Below are 18,283 nucleotides of genomic sequence, written 5' to 3' on the forward strand. Positions count from 1 at the left end.
GATTAGAAGATATTGAATATTGTTCCCTATGCTACATAGTAAGTCCTTGTTTATCTATTTTGTATGCAGTAGTGTGTATCTGTTAATCTCAAATTCCTAATGTATCTCATCCTCCACTTTGCCCTTTGGTAACTTTAAGTTTGCTTTCTGTGTCTGTGTGTCTGTTTCTGTTTCGTAAATAAATTCATTTGTATAACTTTTTTTAGATTTCACATATAAGTGATGTGATACGTGTCTTTATCTGATTTACTTGACTTAGTATGGTAATCTCTGGGTCCATCAGTGTTGTTAGAAATGGCATTATTTCATTCTTTAACATTCCATTGTGTGTGTATATATGTATACACATACACACCACATTTTCTTTATCTGTTCATTTGTCAGTGGTCATTTAGGTTGCTTGCGTGTCTCGGCTATTGTAAATAGTGCTGCAGCAAACACTGGAGTGCATGTATCTTTTTGAATTAAGAGTTTTCATCTTTTCTGGAAATGTGCCCAGGAGTGTGATTGGTGAGTTCTAAGGTAACTCTTTTTAGTTTTTTAAGAAGCCTGCATACTGTTCTCCATAGTGGGCTGCACCAGTTTACATTCCCAGCTACAGTGTAGAAGGGTTCTCTTTTCTCTACATGCTCTCCACTGTTTGTTGACTTTTTGATGATGGCCATTTTGCCTGATGTGAGGTGATAACTTATTGTAGTTTTAATTTGCTTTTCTCTAATAATTAGCAATGTGAACATCTCTTCACATGCCTATTGGCCATTGTATATCTTCTTTGGAGACGTGTTTATTTATATAATATGTACATTTTTGATTGGGTTTTTTTGTTTGTTTGATTTTGATTTGTCTTGGCCCTCTGGTGGGCTGGGCAGCGTCTAGAGGTGAGTCTAGAGGCTTGAGCTCACTGTTCTCTAGGCAGCCTATGTGTGATGGGTGGGGCTGTGTCCCTGCACAGTTTGTTGTTTGACCTGAAGTCCACAGGCTATTGGATAGGTCTGATGGTCTTGGTGCTAATAAGATGTTAAGTGTCAACAGCAAGAGTGTTCACCAGGCTGGATGTTCCCCAGCATGTCCATCAACAGTGTCTGTGCCCCCAGTGTGAGCCACAGCCACCCCTGCCTCTCCAGGAGGCTGTCCGAAACCAGCAGGTTGGTCTGGCCCAGGCTCCCGTCAATTGCTGCTTTTCCTCTGGGTCCCTGTGTGCTTAAGACTTTGTATGTGCCTTTTAGGAGTAAAGTCTCTATTTCCCCCAGTCCTACAGGGCTCTTGACTGTATGCCCTGTCCATTCTTCAAAGCCAGACGTTCAGGGAACTCATCATCCCAGTGCCGGACTCCAGGCTGAGGAGTCTGATATGGGGCTCAGAACTGTCCTGTGCGAGAACTTCTACAGCCTAATTATTCCCCAGTTTGTGGGTCACCCACCTGGGGGGTATGGGATTTGATTATATTGTGAATCTGCCCCTCCTGCTCCTCTTGTGGTTCCTTCTTGATGTTTTTAGTTCTGGTAACTTCCAGTCTTTTTCATCAGTGATTGTTCTGCAGATGTGATTTTGGTGTGCTCCTAAAAAGAGGTGAACTCAGGGTCTTTCTACTCTGCCATCGTGGCTGCTTTCTCATTTCATTTCTTTAAAAATGCATGATCTTTATAAAGCAAGCTCCTTTTTAAGGGGAAGGACATTGTTGAGACTGTTTCTCCAGAGATCAGAGTGTTTGCACTGTGGAGAATTTTAAAATACTTGGGAAAGCCAAAAGGAAGCAATTCTGAAGATTCTTTTTAGGAATACTTTAGGAGGTGAATGAACAATTATGAAACCCACCAATTATAATCAGAAGGTAAAATGATATATTATTTCACCTTGTAGCTGGGAAAGGTCACTGAGATGATATAGATAGAAGGCAAGAATTGTCCATACAGTGCCAAGAATAGTACAGACAACTGTTGTAAAAAGGGAATTAATAAGAAAAAAGAATGGCAGGGATTAGAATTAATGACAGCAGTGTTCTAGAATGCTCATTGAAGTTTCTTGCAGTTAGCATAGAGATGTTTATCTCTGGTTTCTTGGCTGCTTGCTAGACACATATAGTAGGCACTCAAATAGGAAGGGGAGAACCAGTGACAGAATCAAGAGATAGCGCAGTTAGTGGAAGGAGTTGGTTCAAATCTCCCCACTGCCACATGATAGTTGCGTGACTCTGGGCAAGTTATTTAACCTTTCTAGGTCTCAAGACTCCTCATTTGTAAAATGGGAATGTTATGATCATTTAGCCTATCCCTTAGGGTTGAGCAGTCAACTGGTTTGAAACCAAACAGCAGCTAACTTGATAATACCTTCTCATATTGACATCCCTTCATTTCTTGTCTCATTTTCTTCATTTCTCTCTCTTCCTTTTTGGCATTGCCTGGCCCCCAAAAGGAATAATGTATAACCCTTTGTTTTAGGCTTTGCTTTAAGGATTGTGAATTAGGTAAGATTCTAAATATTCAAACTTTCTAAATTATTAGAACGAACATTTATCCAAGTATGGAAATCAGAATTCCTTTAGGAAACATTGAAAAAACAGTACTAACATAAAACAGGGACCACACAAGACAATATCTGTCTGTCCTATCACCAGATAGAGTCTAAAGTCACTCAGATTAGATTTTAAAAACTCAAAACCTAAACTTATGCTGTATTTAAGTAAGTTTACTCAGCAATGTTAAAATAGAAGCATATCAGGCTAATAATAAAAAGGAAGACAAAAGTCACAGCTTTAACATTGGGGGAAGATTCAACACTTTGCAGTGAAAGAGGCAAAAGAAAGGCATGTTGTAGTGTTCAAGAATGTAATCCTTAGTGAAGATATCATAGTTATGAATATCTGTGCACCAGGTAGCATAATATTCAAATTCATTGAAAGAAGTCTGAGAATTATATGAAATATTAAGAAATGCAGTAGTCTAAGGAGAAGTTAATTCATTCGTTTCAATACATGATAGCTCAGGTGGTCAAAGGATAAATTTACAAAGCTGTAAATGCTGGAATTAATAGGAGATATAATTGATATATATCCAGTTCTATAGGTGAAAAGTTTTCCAGTGCATAAGGGACATTCATAAAAGTATCAGTTAAATCACAAAGGAAAGTAATTTCAAAAGTAAAAATAATATAGGCAACTTCTCTAATAACAATAAAAGTAGAAAATAAACTTGTGGGACAAGAGGAAAGGCTTGCAACCTAGAACCATAAAAAACAATATTGGAGATAGTTTCTTATAACTTAATTGTAAAATTCTACGCTACATTTACACATCATTTCAAAATACATGAATCAAAGTGAACAAAATCACAAAGACCACAGAACTACATCATCTACCATAATAGTTAGAAAATAAGCATGAAGAGAAAAATTAGATGGGATATGTAAGATTTGAACAACACAATTAACAAGCTTGGTTTAATGGATATACCTGTGTGTGTAACAACTTAAAAATTCACATTATTTTCAAGTCATATGGAACATTTATAAAATTGACCATATGCTAACCCTCAAAGCTACCCACAAGAAAATTTTTGTGGATCATTTTTGCCTATCATATTATTTGATTACAATGCAATTAAATTATAAATCATTAAAAAATACAACAAGTTTAAAAAGCATATGTTGGGGAAATTTTTTTTGAAAAGGCATATCAAAACAGCTTATGGGTTGCAGAAGAAAAAATTAGAAAATATTTAGAAGTAAATTTAATGAAACAATGTGTATTAAAACTTGTGGAATTTAGTAAAACGGTTTAGAGGACAATTTATAGCCCATTAACTTAGGAAAAGAAGGACTAGCATTATTGAGCCATGCATTTAATTGAAGTTATAAAAGAACAGAATAAAATTCAAAGTTGAAAGAGGGAAACAATGAAGATAAAATCAGCATTAAAAGTAAAGCAAACATATAGTTAAGAGGCTGAAGGCAACAATTCTTTTAAAAAAATAATGGTCTTTTAAAGAAGAAAACTTTAAGGAGACAAGACAATATAGAAATGATGGAGATATTAAATTGTAAACAAATGGGAATTATAAATTACTTTGTGTCAGTACATATGAACGTTTATGTGAAACGGCTTACAAAAATTAAAATCACCAAAAAATATTTAGTACCCTAAAGAATTTTATAATTCTAAGTAATTTGATTTAGTATTATAAAATCTAGGACCAAATGTTTTATGGGCGTATCTGTGAGACACACCAAAAGCAAATACTTATTTTACACAGATTCTTTGTCGAGAACTAAAAATGAGGGAACACTCAATTTATGAAGTTTGTTAACTATGCTGTTCAAGTCATATATTTTCCACTTTAGGTTTTTGTTATGATAAACACATAACATCGAATTTAAGAGTACAGTTTAGTGAGATTATATAGAAAAACCCTAGTGAGCTTTTTGGCCAACCCAGTACAGTCACATTGTTCGGGAACAGCTTTCTAGAACATATTCATCATGCAACACTGAAACTCTATACTCACTAATTTCCCTTCCTCCTTCCAACCAGTCCTTGGTAACTATCTTTCTATTATTTGACTACTTTAGGTACTTCATATGGTAGAGTCATACAATATTGTCCTTTTATGACTGGTTACTTCACTTAGCATAATGTCCTCAAGGTTCATGCAAGTTATAGTATGTGACAGAATTTCTTTCTTGGGCTGCACAGTATTCCATTGTAATACATTTTATTTATCATTCATCTGTTCATGAATATTTGGATTGCTTCCACCTCTTGGCTATTTTGAATAATGCTGTGATGAACATGAGTGTACATCTGTCTCTTTAAATCCTGCTTTCATTTATTTTCCATATATGCCCACAAATGGGATTAGTGAATTGTATGTTAATTCCATTTTTTGAGGAATCTATACTGTTTTCCATGATAGGCATACCATTTTACATTCCCATCAACAATGTGTGAGCATTCCAACTTCTCTGTATCTCACCAAAACTTATTTTCTGTTCTTCTGATAGTGGCCATCCTGATGGGTATGAAGGGATATCTCATGGTGATCATCTCTAATGATTAGTGATGTTGAACATTTTTTCACACATTTATTGGCCATTTGTAAAATTTTATTTGGAGAAATGTCTAATCAAGTCCTTTGCTTATTTTAAAATTGGTTTGTTTTCTATCATTGAGTTATAAAATTTCCTTACATTTTCTAGATATTAATCCCTTATCAAATACATGATTTGGAAATATTTTCTTTCACCCCATAGGTTGCGTTTTCACTGTGTTGTTTCTTGTGCCATGGAGTTCTAAAATTTGATGGAGTCCCATTTATCTTTAATTTTATTGCCTGTGTTTTAGGTATCATATCCAAGAAATCACTGCTGAATTGAATATACTTTTTCCCCTGTTTTCTTCTAGGAGCTTAATAGTTTTAGGTCTCACATTTAGGTCTTTAATCAAATGAGTTAATTTTTTATAAAGTATAAGGTAACTTCATACCTTTGCATGTGAATATCTGGTTTTCCCAGCATCATTTGTTGAACAGACTGTCCTCTTCCCATTGCAGTCTCAGCACCTTTGTTGAAAATCATTTGGCCATGTATGCAAGAGTTTGTTTCTGGGCCCTCTATTCTTTTCTATTGGTCTGTATGCCTATCTTTATGCCAGTATTACTCTGTCTTAACTGTTGTTGCTTTGTAATATGTTTTGAAATCAAAGACTGCGAGGCTTGCTAGCTGCCTTTTTTTTTTTTTTTTAAGATTGTTCTGGTTATTCAGGGTCCTTTAAAATTCCATATGAATTTTACAGTTTTTCTTCTATTCCTATAAGTAGTGTCATTGAGAGTTTGATAGAGATTGCACTGAATCTGTTGGTCTCTTTGAGTAGTACAGACAGTTTAACATTATTGTCTTTCAGTCAGTGCATGTGGAATGTCTTTCCATTTTTTCCTTTCTTCTTTAATCTCTTCTAGCATTGTCTTTTAGCTTTCAGTGTATAAGTCTTTCACTTCCTTGGTTAATTTTTTTTCTAAGTACTTTATCCTTTCTAATGCTATAGGATGTGGGATTTTTTTCCCCTTAATTTTCTTTTTGATTTGGTCATTGTAGTGTATCAGAATGCAACTGATTTTTAAGTGTTGATTTTGCATCTTCAACTTTGCTGAATTTGTTAGTTCTAATGGGGATTTTTTTTGTATGTGGAATCTTTAAGGTTTTTTACATATAAGATCATATCTACTGCAAATAAATCATTTTAATTATATTTGTCCCTTTATTCTTTTCCAATTTGTATGCCTTTTATTTCTTGTCTGGATTGCTCTGGTTAGAATTTCCAGGACTGTGTTGAATAGAAGTAGTGAGAATGGACATCTTCGCCTTGGTCCTGATCTTCAAGGAAAAGCTGTCAGTCTTTCCCTTGTTGAATTCCATGTTAGCTATGGGCTTTTCACACATGGCTTCTGTTATGTTGAGGTAGCTTTCCGTGAATACCTTGCTTGTTGAATGTTTTGATCATGAAAAGGTGTTGAATTTTGTTAAATTTTTTCTGCATTGATTGAAATAATGGTGTGCTTTTTGTCCTTGCTTTTGTTAATGTGCTGTATTACATTGATTCTCCGAAATACAGAAAATATAAACTGACCAGTTATCACAGAAGAAATAAAATTGTCAAAGGACTACCACTCCCAAGACACCAAACCAACATGGTCTGATAGGTGAATTTTACTAAAGTGTGAAAGTATTACTCACTAAGTTGTGTCTGACTCTTTGTGACCCCTTGGGCTATAGCCCACCAGGCTCTTCTGTCCATGGAATTCTCCAGGCAAGAATACTGTAGTGGGTTGCCATTTCCTCCTCCAGAGGATCTTCCTGACCAAGGGATCGAACCCACATCTCCTACACTGCAGGCAGATTCTTTACCCTCTGAGCCACCAGGGAAGCCCAAATTTTACTTAAGTTTGCAGGGAAAAGGAATCTACAATGCTATTGCAACCTCTCCCTGACAGGAAAAAGAGAGAGAGCGAGCAAGCTTTGAAATGAATTTAATGAAGGAGCATAGTCTTGATACATATTAGTAGTGCCTAGTGGTTAAGCAAATAGATTCCAGCTACACTTTAAACCAGTCACTTTTGTGTCAGAGTTAACTGTCCACCACAGAATATAGCTGTAGCTGGAAATACGATTCCTGCTTAATGATTTTCTCAGCCTCCTTTCAGCTAGACTAATTCTCAACCATTGAAGGTGACTAGAAGTGACAATTCCCATTTCAAGACCAAGACTTGAAGTAGATGCCCCCTCCCTGTGGAAGCAGAATAATGTTCCCCCAGAGATCCTAATTCCTGGAACCTATGGTGTTACATGGTAAAGGGGAATTAAATTGCTAATCAATTGATCTTAAGATTATCTTGGATAACCTGGGTAGCAGACAGGTTCTGTGTAACCATAGGATCCTTAACAGTGGAAGAGGGGGAAGCTGAAGAGTCAGTATCGGTGATGTTATAAGAGAGACTCAACCAGCCCCTGCTGGCTTTAAAGACAGAGGGAGTCATGAGCCAGGGAGTGTGGGTACCCCCTAGAGGTTGGAAAAAGCAAGGAAACAGATTCCCCCCTAAAGCCTCCAAAGAAGTAAAGCCCTGCCAACACCTTGGTTTTAGCCCAAGGAGATCTATTTTGGACCTCAGCCCTGGAATTTTAAGAATTTAAATATGTGTTGGCTTAAGCCAGTTAAGTTTGTGGTCATTTACTATAGCAGCTATTGGAAGTTAATACTTTCTTCCACTTTTACTTTTTCCTCTCTTTCCAGGAAGGTGAAGTTAACAGTGAAACCTCGACGATGGTAGAGCCACAAGATGGAAGGATCAAGGGCCTGTGAATCACCAAGTGAAGTGAAGTCATCTGCTGGTTGAAAACACACACTTCAGACACTTACATGCAGAAGAAACCTCTGTTGTATTTGAATGATGACATTTGTTACAACTGTTCTGTCTCATTCCAGTGAGTACAACTCCCAGAGTCTTAGTTTTCTTATTTAAAAAAAAAAAAAAGGAAGGATATCAATATCTACCTCAGGAAAAAAAAAAAAGGGGAGGATATCAATAATAGCTACCTCAAGTAGTTACTGTGAAAATTAAATAAGTTACTATAACTGAAGTGTTTAGAATGATTCCTGACACACAGTAAGTGTGGTATGTGTTAGTATTGTGTGCATGCATGCATACACACACAAATTTATAAGAATATTTTTTGTTTTGAATATCACAGCAAACATTCTAAACCAAAGATTGGCTAATTGCTAGGTAGAATTCAGCAATACACTGGAAGAAGAATATAGCATGGCCTTCAGTTCAGTTCAGTCACTCAGTCACGTCTGACTCTCTGCGACCCCATGAACTGCAGCACGCCAGGCCTCCCTGTCCATCACCAACTCCCAGAATTTACCCAAGATCATGTCCATTGAGTTAGTAATTCCATCCAACCATCTAATCCTCTGTCATCCCCTTCTCCTCCTGCCCTCAATCTTTCCCAGCATCAGGATCTTTTCAAATGAGTCAGCTCTTCACATCAGGTGGCCAAAGTATTGGAGTTTCAGCTTCAACATCATTCCTTCCAGTGAACACTCAGGACTGATCTCCTTTAGGATGGACTGGTTGGAGCTCCTTGCAGTCCAAGGGACTCTCAAGAGTCTTCTCCAATACCACAGTTCAAAAGCATCAATTCTTCAGTGCTCAGCTTTCTTTATAGTCCAACTCTCACATCCATACATGACCACTGGAAAAACCATAGCCTTGACAAGACGGACCTTTGTTGACAAAGTAATGTCTGTGGTTTTGAATATGCTGTCTAGGTTGGTCATAACTTTCCTTCCAAGGAGTGTCTTTTAATTTCATGGCCTCAATCACCATCTGCAGTGATTTTGGAGCACCAAAAAATAAAGTCAGCCACTATTTCCACCACTAGTTCCCCATCTGTTTGCCATGAAGTGATGGGTCCAGATGCCATGATCTTCATTTTCTGAATGTTGAGTTTTAAGCCAACTTTTTCAACTCTCCTTTCACTTTCATCAAGAGGCTCTTTAGTTCTTCTTCACTTTCTGCCATAAGGGTGGTGTCATCTGCATATCTGAGGCTATTGATATTTCTCCCAGCAGTCTTGATTCCAGCTTGTGCTTCTTCCAGCCCAGCGTTTCTCATGATGTACTCTGCGTAGAAGTTAAATAAGCAGGGTGACAATACACAGCCTTGACGTACTCCTTTTCCTATTTGGAACCAGTCAGTTGTTCCATGTCCAGTTCTGACTATTGCTTCCTGACCTGCATATAGATTTCTCAAGAGGCAGGTCAGCATGGCCCTAGAGTGGTTTATTTTAAAAATACCAAAAGTTCAACATTAGGAAACGTTGTTAATATGATTCACAATTAGCAGTGAATAGAAAGGAACTAGCAGCAGTAGTTCCTTTCTGACTCATAAGTTGGACTATTAGAAAAAGGCTCACCTCCTCATAAAAAGAAAAATTATTCCTAACTTATGACATTTGTTTAACAAATGGTTTTTTCAATAGTCCTATATTATTGAACACAGTACATTGCAAGAAGTAGCTCAGATGTTAAAATTCAGTTTGTTTATTATTGTTGTTGATTTTCTATCAGAGTTTGGGGTAGTGTTGAATTGAAATTGCCTAAATTCTGATTATGGATGATTTTTCTAGTATCAGAGTCCAATGCTTATGTATTAATATTAATAGTAGCCCAAGACTAGAAATGTAGTATATAAACAAACATCTTTTACACAAGGTACTAATTAACTACAAATAGAAATTTTTCCGTTAATATTTATTTAGTAGCTTTATATACAGTTGCTATGAGATTTACATGTACCACCATATAGAGGAGCTATTGATTCCTCCATAGCAAAAATGTGTTTTTCATAATTGATGTCATAACAAAGTGAAACTCGTGTTTCTGAAAGGTTTAGCCCAGTCTAACATTTCTACCTTTGGTATGTTATAGGATAAAATGCTCTTTGGGCAGAGGGATTGTATTCTTGTTGTATACTCCTTGCTGACACTGGCTTTGTTAATGTGCTCTCCTGAGTTTTAGGCCTGGGAAGAGATTTTGGCTTGCTGAAATATTCTGCAACAGGTATTTTCGTCTGATTTCTTCTTATAAACAATGGAGGCTTGCCCTCTGAAATAGAAAAAGTTTCAATAAGACCATAATTGAGACATCCAAATATAGTAACTTCTGTCATATCTTAGTAGCAAATGACATACAAAAAAAAAAAAAATGAAGTTTAGGTGATTCAGATATACCCAAATTTCATAAAATTATTTATTCTCATCTTTATTACCACCTGCTCATCTTTAATGAGCTATCTGTACTACAACATGCAGGATATGTTCTTTCAGTTAGAATCAAACATTATTTTGGTAGGAACCATTTAGAGCTGGTGATGGGCAAAGGATGGGGCCAGTGAGAGAAAGGTGAAGTATCTACAGTCCTGACAGACAAAAAAACAAAGCAGACAAGCAGGTTAAAACAACTGCACTGATAAGGCCTTCCCAAGGCCTACATCCAAGCAGAAAGGAGGGTTTGGGGAGACACTAAATACCAGATTGGGAAAGGAGTACGTCAAGGCCGTATATTGTCACCTTGCTTACTTAACTTATATGCAGAGTACATCATGAGAAACGCTGGACTAGATGAAGCACAAGCTGGAATCAAGATTGCCGGGAGAAATACCAATAACCTCAGATATGCAGATGACACCACCCTTATGGCAGACAGTGAAGAAGAATTAAAGAGCCTCTTGATGAAAGTGAAAGAGGAGAGTGAAAAAGTTGGCTTAAAACTCAACATTCAGAAAACTAAGGTCATGGCATCTGGACCCATCACTTCATGGCAAATAGATGCGGAAACAGTGGTGGAAATAGTGGCTGACGTTATTTTGGGGGGCTCCAAAATCACTGCAGATGGTGATTGCAGCCATGAAATTAAAAGACGTTTACTCCTTGGAAGAAAAGTTAGGCCCAACCTAAACAGCTTATTAAAAAGCAGAGACATTACTTTGTCAACAAAGGTCCGTCTAGTCAAGGCTGTGGTTTTTCCAGTGGTCATGTATGGATGTGAGAGTTGGACTATAAAGAAAGCTGAGCATCGAAGAATTGATGCTTTTGAACTGTGGTGTTGGAGAAGACTCATGAGAGTCCCTTGGACTGCAGGGAGATCCACCAGTCCATCCTAGAGGAAATCACTCCTAAATATTCATTGGAAGTACTGAAGCTGAAACTCCAATACTTTGGCCACCTGATGTGAAAAGCTGACTCATTTGAAAAGACCATGATGCTGGGAAAGACTGAAGGCAAGAGAAGGGGACGACATATGAAGAGATGGTTGGATGGCATCACCATCAATGGACATGATCTCTGGTAAACTCTGGGATTTGGTGATGGACAGGGAGGCCTGGCATACTGCAGTTCACGGGGTTGCAAAGAATCGGACATGACTGAGCGACTGAACTGAATACCTATACCAAAGACTTTAAGGGGTATGATTTGGGGGGTTGTATATAAGTATCTAGACACGGTAAAATATATTTGAGACCTACAGATAAGACATGAATAATAGAAGTCATCACTGTCAGGATTTTATGGTCCTAGGGTAAAGAATTTGTTAGGAAGAGTCAGATACAATAAACCATCCTTGGAGTGTCAGAGTAAGCAAATGTTTTCTAATTTCTAAACTATACTTATTATTGCCTCATATTAGCAAATAGCACTTCTTTGGGGTTTGATTAACCCCAACAGAAACTGCTGGGGTCTAGAGTGACCTCTTGGATCTCTTAATAGATTGTTGTATCATTCCTGATGTAAGAGGGACTTCTTGTAAGACAATTTGAGGCTTGTAGACATGCTTCATAGTGGCTGCTCTGTAGTCACTGTTGCTTTGTTTGTTTTAAAGCTAGGAGTTGGCGGAACCCACAGGGATATTTCGATTGGGCTGTTTGGGACCAAACTAGGGCTTTCCACAATTCTTGATATGTCTTGGTCCTGACTGCAGGCTGGGGCTGGGCTTCTGACAGGGACACAAAGCTGCTGCTCTGCTGCTACTGTATTCAAGCTATGTCTCGGGCACATGTTGTGGCTGGTTGCCAAAATGTTACTGTTTTCTCTGGCTGACTTTGTTTCAAGTGAAGATCATTTAGTTCAATGACAGTTAAGCTGTGAAAAACCCAAACTGATATCACTGTTTTTTTTTGTTAGGTCAGTGCAGGTCTTCTCCAGTCACTGGATTGAAATGACCAAACTGAGTTCCTGCTGTCTTGCTTCTCAAATAGTGTGATGAGGCACTTTGCCTTTCAAAACAAAGTCAAAAACAGATCAGATTTACCTCTACGAGAAATTCAGCAGATGCTGTCCCTTAAGAGTAGCTGTAAATCACTACTGCATTATACTCCCTTTAAAACCATAGATCCATAATACCTGTGTCTCCCAACTAATTAGATACTTACTGGTTTCCTTATATCAATTCAGTAATTATCACAAACTGTACTTAACCTTTCAGTACTTCCTTATTTTCTTCAGATCCTTGACTTGACGCTCTAAATCAATTGGAGAAACAAAATGAAATTCACAGATACAAATATTTTCTATAGACTGAACCATCATCATCAAGCTAAGAAATGTATGTTTCTTAAATAAACATCTCTTTTTTGATGCAGATAGCATTAAATGTACTTTCTGATGAAAAATTCTTCTGACTTGGAGTAAACATATGAACAGTACATCAGATATTACTCACTAGGGTAGAGAAATTGACCCTATCTCCCAGTCTCCAATGTAAAATTCTCCTCCATCTTAATGCTTTTTAAAGAGACATATTACTTGTTTTGAATATTTATCTTCCCCAAATTTAAGATTTACCCAACTTTTGCTTTTAAAGCAAAATTATTTTCTCTCCCAGCTTAAATAACTTCTTACCACATTCTTTCACTATGATGTTACACATAAATATGTATTTTCTTCTGTCATTAAAATTATAAGGCTTGAGAAAAGTTTCCTGAAATAATTCCTAATTCCCTAAATAGTTATTTTTCCCTCTGGTAGCCCCCAGGCATATGTCAGGGGAAATTAGTTTAAGCAATATATTTTAATCCTGCATTGTTCTAGACAGAAAGAAAAAGTGATACCTCTATGATATGCATTCTTGCAAAGTATACAGTAACAATGAAGTTTTGGTTTTCTTTATTACTTCTGTTTTCAGTAAACTGAGAACTACATTTTCTTAGATTTCTGGGTGGCTCGTCTGAGTGGAAAGGGAACTTTTCTCAAAAAGATAGATTGTTGAGTAAGGAAGACATGGCCTCTGCCAACATGCTCTAAATAGTAGAATTTAGAATGATTTCTTTCATTTTCATAAATGTAATATGAAAAAACAAGTACGTTGTTGTCATTTACTGAATAAGGAGGATATTAAAACTTCAGCAATTTTAGTGTTTTGAAAGATAACCAAAAGGGAATTTAAAGCCTGTATGAACCACATGCCCCTTAACTGGCCATCAAGCCTGATTACCTCCTCTGTTGATGTCCTTCCCTAGAACTGGTTAGCACCTTCGATTTTGCTGATGAATTTGAGGGTGACTTGACTTTGGGTGGCCTCCCAGTCTCTGCTGCTGGTTCATCTGAGGTGTTTCTTCTGAGACGAGTTAACAAATTTCTCTCAGCCAGTTCAGCATGAATCAAAGCTGAGACCCACTCCTTTTCTGATTTAAAAAAGAGAGGGGTCATGAAGGTTATACTTACCACGTTGGCTAGAAACACAGGATTAGTTCTTTTACCCAGCACTCCAGTGTGAAAGGTAGCCTGTTTTCTGGGTAGGCACCTTTGTGTGAGTTAAGGTTTGTGTAGAAAAGGTGTTTTACATCAGCCTAGTTTCTCTCCACCTGTGATATAACAGACTACTCAGAATAGTTAACTTAATGGGGGTACTTGTCCCTGAGTGGCAGTGGAATAGATTTTAAATACTGAGTACAGAATCCAGCCTTACAGGCCACTGCCAGATAAAAACAAAGATACCTATAAAAAATACTAAGTACAGGATGAGCTCATGAAAATTAAAACTAATATTTTAAATAATAGTTATAAGCATCTCTGAAAAGATACATATCAAAGCATTACTAAAATGGTGTCTGTGATAATTTTATTTTTCTTCTTTTTTTTTGGTCTGGCTCACCTTTTTTTTTTTGCCCAACAGTAAGCACTCATTATTTGTATAAATTTTTAAAAGTTATATTCTTAAAAAGGAAAAAAAAAAAAAACGTAAAAACTCCTTACCCCCAAATACTTCTCAGTTGCCTGCCAAGTAATCTTGAATTCCTGAGGTAAGGTATTCCATATGCCTCTAATTCCATTTAAAATTATTAATCTGTCCCTAACACATGGGTATCTCCTAACTCTGAGTACTACACTGATTTTCAAAGGGTGCTCCCCAGACCAGGCTTATCAGCATCACTTGGGAACTTGTTAGAAATGCATATTCTCAGGCCCCACCCACCTCAGAAGTTTTGCCTCAGTCAGTCAGATGACTGGCTAGGTTTGGGGATAGCTGCTCTGTGTTAGCTGCTCTGTGTTATTTATGGTTATCCCACTTGGGACTGGCATATATTTTTCATGGAACAGGCCAGAAAGAGCCTAAAGGAGGCTGGGAGATGACTGACTTGATGGTTTTGGTGAGGAACTGGCAGAGGTGTTAGAATCTGGAACTTGAAAGGCTGTGCTCCTGCCATCCACATTGAAGAGGAGAAACAGGCTGTGTTGAGGGCTCCCAGCAGGCCAGAGATATGCTCAGGGAGAGCCTGGGTGCATGGGCCTGGGGGAGAAGCACAAACCAGCTCTGGACACAAGTGTTTCACGTCACCCACAGAAGTTCAGTTTGGGGCATGACCAGCTTGTGTGCAGTTGCATATACAGGACTCTGATGCTGAACACTAGGGAAATAAAATTGCAGCATTGTCTTTGCAAATCCAAGGTAGAAAACTTCAGACTTTGGCACATTTCCTAGTTTCTGGCCATAAATTGAGCTCAGTGTTCACAAATACATAATCTCACCTTTTGGACTTGCATGGAGCAGCCACTGAAGAACTTCTGCCAGAGAATCAGTGCGTAAACTGTTACAGAGCTTTTCCAGAATCTGACAGAGAATATTAGGGTTACATAGTGAGCAAAGTGTATAAGGTTTCCTTTACTCTCTCCACAATCTTGTCTTCCCAAATGTCACTCTGTACACAGTATTAAAGTCAATTGGGATTTTAACTTGGAAGCCAGATTTCAAATAGGAAAAAAACATCTTCAGTACAAATACAGTTGACTCTTGAGGAAGGCAAGGTTAGTCTACTGCCAACCCTCCAGGCAGTCAAAAATCTAGCTATAACTTAGAGTCAGCCCTCTGTATAGGTGGCTCCTCCATATTCTAAATTCCGCATCCATAGATGCAGCCAACCATGGATCATATAGCACTGTCGTATTTACTACTGAAAAAAATCCATGTATAAGTGGACCCATGCAGTTCAACCTCATATTGTTCAAGGGTCAACTGTAATAGTTTAGGTTAAGCCATGCAGTTTTCTCTTGTTTTGTCTGTTCAGGACCAACATCTTATGGAGGAGTGATTCACTTTTCTTCTCTTTGGGAACTGACCCTTTACTACTGCACCATGGGATTCTCTGGTCACAGAACTGCCCCATCAGTTTTGCTCCTCTCTCTAGTGAGTGAACCTAGCTGGATTCATCATTGTTCCTCAGGCCCCAGAACACAGTGATTGGCCCGATCGGATAGGAATATAATTCTCTTTAGTCAATCAGAATCCTTCATTGACTTCTTTTTCATTTGGAAGCTAACTGCTGTGTTGGTGATAGAGGAAATAATAAAAATGGACTATAAAAAGTTCAAAATATTAAGCATATGTAATGTTTCCAGATTTACCCTAAATTGTATCTGCTTTTGGAATTTAGACAGACCTGAAATTTAAACCTGTGTCCTGAACTTCAGTCCATCTGCAACCATAGACATACTATAGGTAATTTGAACCCCAAATACCTAAAACTCCACCCATCTTTTTCTTTATAAAACCTGCTCCAAACTTGCTGTCCCTTCTGGTTCCCCATCTCAGTGAATGGCACCTGCATACTTTGAATATATGTCCAAGAAAGACCCTGGGATTCACCCTAGATGACTCCCTTGTCCTTTTCTATGTCACACTGCCAAACAAGTTCAGTAAATTCTTTCTTGTAAATATGTCTCAAATCTCCATTTCTCTTTATCCCCACAGCCTTGCTTGACACAGTGTAAACCATCAATTCTTGCTTGAGCTACTGAAACATTTTTTTCCTAGACTTTCTGCCTGAAAACTTTTATTAAAATACTATTAATTCAACAGATATCAATATTTGTGTGTATCATTGATTTAGGTGCTGGAAATACAGAATTTCAAGGGCAGAAAAATCCGCTGTCCTGTATTCACCTTTGTTTTTTAATTAAGATTCCTGGCTTTGATGCCTTATCCTAGAAGAAAACAAGTTAAATTTGTTTCTAATTTCATGGCAAATCAGTGAAAATGGCAAAAGTAGAAGAATAGCCCTGTGGTATTCTCCAGGCCACTCTGCCTCTCACGGTTTTATCATCAATATAGTGATTGGACGTCACCCCTGGCTGCTTCTAACTCATAGGTCATTTATTGATCAGCTCTGAAAGAATGTAATTAATCATTTCAGTGAAAGAAAATAGATGTCTTCCTCAGAACCCTGCTTTCTCTTCATTTTTATTCTGGAAAGCAGTTATAATAAGTGGTGATAAATAAAGTGGGTGAGTTTGATCTACTGAAATTTGATTTTAGAATTTGAGAGTGTAGATCTAGATTAGCCACAAATGTGGGCCAGAGCCCCCTATTCTTTTTCTAAGGTGTGACCTTTCTGGTGTCTCAGCTGTATCCTTGGTGTGTTAAGCAAGGTCTCTCCAGTCTAGCAGATCACAACTCCAGTATCTTTAAGCAGCACGTTCCCTCCCATTAGCTCTCTTCTGCCATGTCTCAGACTCCCATCCTATGCAGGTGCAGTCTGTATTGGGCTAAAGACTCAGGCAATCTTGTACAGATTTCTGAAGCTCATTCTTTGCACAAGTACTTCTTCAGTATCTTACATCCCCAAACTCAACTCTTTTCTCTACCTAGTGAAGCTCTTACTCCCTTTTTGGCCTCCACTTCTCTGTGCCATGATTTAGGAATGTGTCCCAGGAAGAAATCTGCAAGTAAAAAACAAGAGCCGGCCTTGGATTTCAGGCTGAGTAGTTTTAACTCAATTCAGTTGTCAATGGGAACCATGAAAGAGTTTTAAGGATGCTAGTGATGTGATTTTTTTGTATATTCATGGTGTTCCCAAGTTATGGATTTAATAAACCTGCCTCTTACTTTGATTTCCTGATCCAGATAGTTTGGTATGCAGATGGTGTTCTCTTTGATGGCAGTCTTGGTACTCGTCACCTCTGAAGAAGAAGAACTAGCAGTAGAACATGGCTTTGGAGTCAATGGTGGATTTTTTACCTTCATTTCATCCTAAATCATAGGTATAATATAATCAATATGCATCTGCATCCACTTATATTTTCTATGCAAATTGAATGTAAAATGAATGAGAAATGTTGTAACTGAGACACATACATGAAAGTAAGAAGACGTTAGTTTTAATGCTCCCTTAAAAAGCTCATTATCAAATATTTACATTTGAAGATGGAACAAATTAGTGATATGTTATTTACTTTTTATAAAACCATTTTAAACCTTTGGTTTAAAAGCTAATTCTGTAATGTTTAATGTGCAGCCATCATTTATCTTGCTGCTTCTGGTAACAGCCAACTCACAACACGAGATTTTCTATTGAGATTGTTCTTTTATGACTGGAAAGTCAGCCAAGAGTTTTTATGCTCTCTGTGAAGAAACTACATGGTATGAACCACTGCTTCCTGGCTCTGCTAAATGACAGCTGAGAGCTGGAGAATTGGAGGAGTAAACTCAGTTACTTCCCTCGGTTAGGTGGAAAAGGAAATAGAAAGGCTATTTTTTTGTTCTGGGAGGTGAATATATTGTTTGCAGTTTTTTAAAAAAACTATTGTCTATTCCAAGAGAGGCTTTTTCATCTTCAGAAGTGAGCAATACATAAAGGTACACAGAAGCTGGTAGCTGAATGTGTCAGCTAGGGACTGCAGTGATTACAATCTCTAGAGCAGTGTTCAATTGTTGATGTTTAATGAAAATAAGGGCTTCCCA

The 18,283-nt window shown here is 37.6% G+C and overlaps 1 protein-coding gene and 1 long non-coding RNA gene across 6 annotated transcripts in view; one reads left to right on the plus strand and one right to left on the minus strand.

The window, feature by feature from the left end:
• Positions 9–8,066, plus strand: LOC106502179. The gene is made up of 2 exons (XR_001295769.2): positions 9–38; positions 7,778–8,066. It is a non-coding gene; the product is annotated as an uncharacterized LOC106502179 (long non-coding RNA).
• The window catches only part of C6H4orf17 (chromosome 6 C4orf17 homolog), a 94,150-nt gene continuing 85,181 nt past the window's right edge, over positions 9,315–18,283 (minus strand). For 4 of the 5 annotated variants that reach the window (XM_018049280.1, XM_018049279.1, XM_018049278.1 and 1 more), the window contains 5 exons: positions 17,429–17,572; positions 15,076–15,157; positions 13,541–13,730; positions 12,526–12,569; positions 9,796–10,156 (listed from right to left, as the gene is read on the minus strand). In XM_018049280.1, coding sequence (XP_017904769.1) covers positions 9,960–10,156; positions 12,526–12,569; positions 13,541–13,730; positions 15,076–15,157; positions 17,429–17,572 — 657 coding nt within the window. In that variant the 3' untranslated portion in view covers positions 9,796–9,959. Of the gene's footprint in view, positions 10,157–12,525; positions 12,570–13,540; positions 13,731–15,075; positions 15,158–17,428; positions 17,573–18,283 lie in introns of all 5 variants that reach the window. The other variant, XM_018049282.1, reaches the window with a different exon arrangement.

Source organism: Capra hircus, chromosome 6 (genome assembly GCF_001704415.2).
Source record: "Capra hircus breed San Clemente chromosome 6, ASM170441v1, whole genome shotgun sequence".
Lineage (NCBI taxonomy): Eukaryota > Metazoa > Chordata > Mammalia > Artiodactyla > Bovidae > Capra > Capra hircus.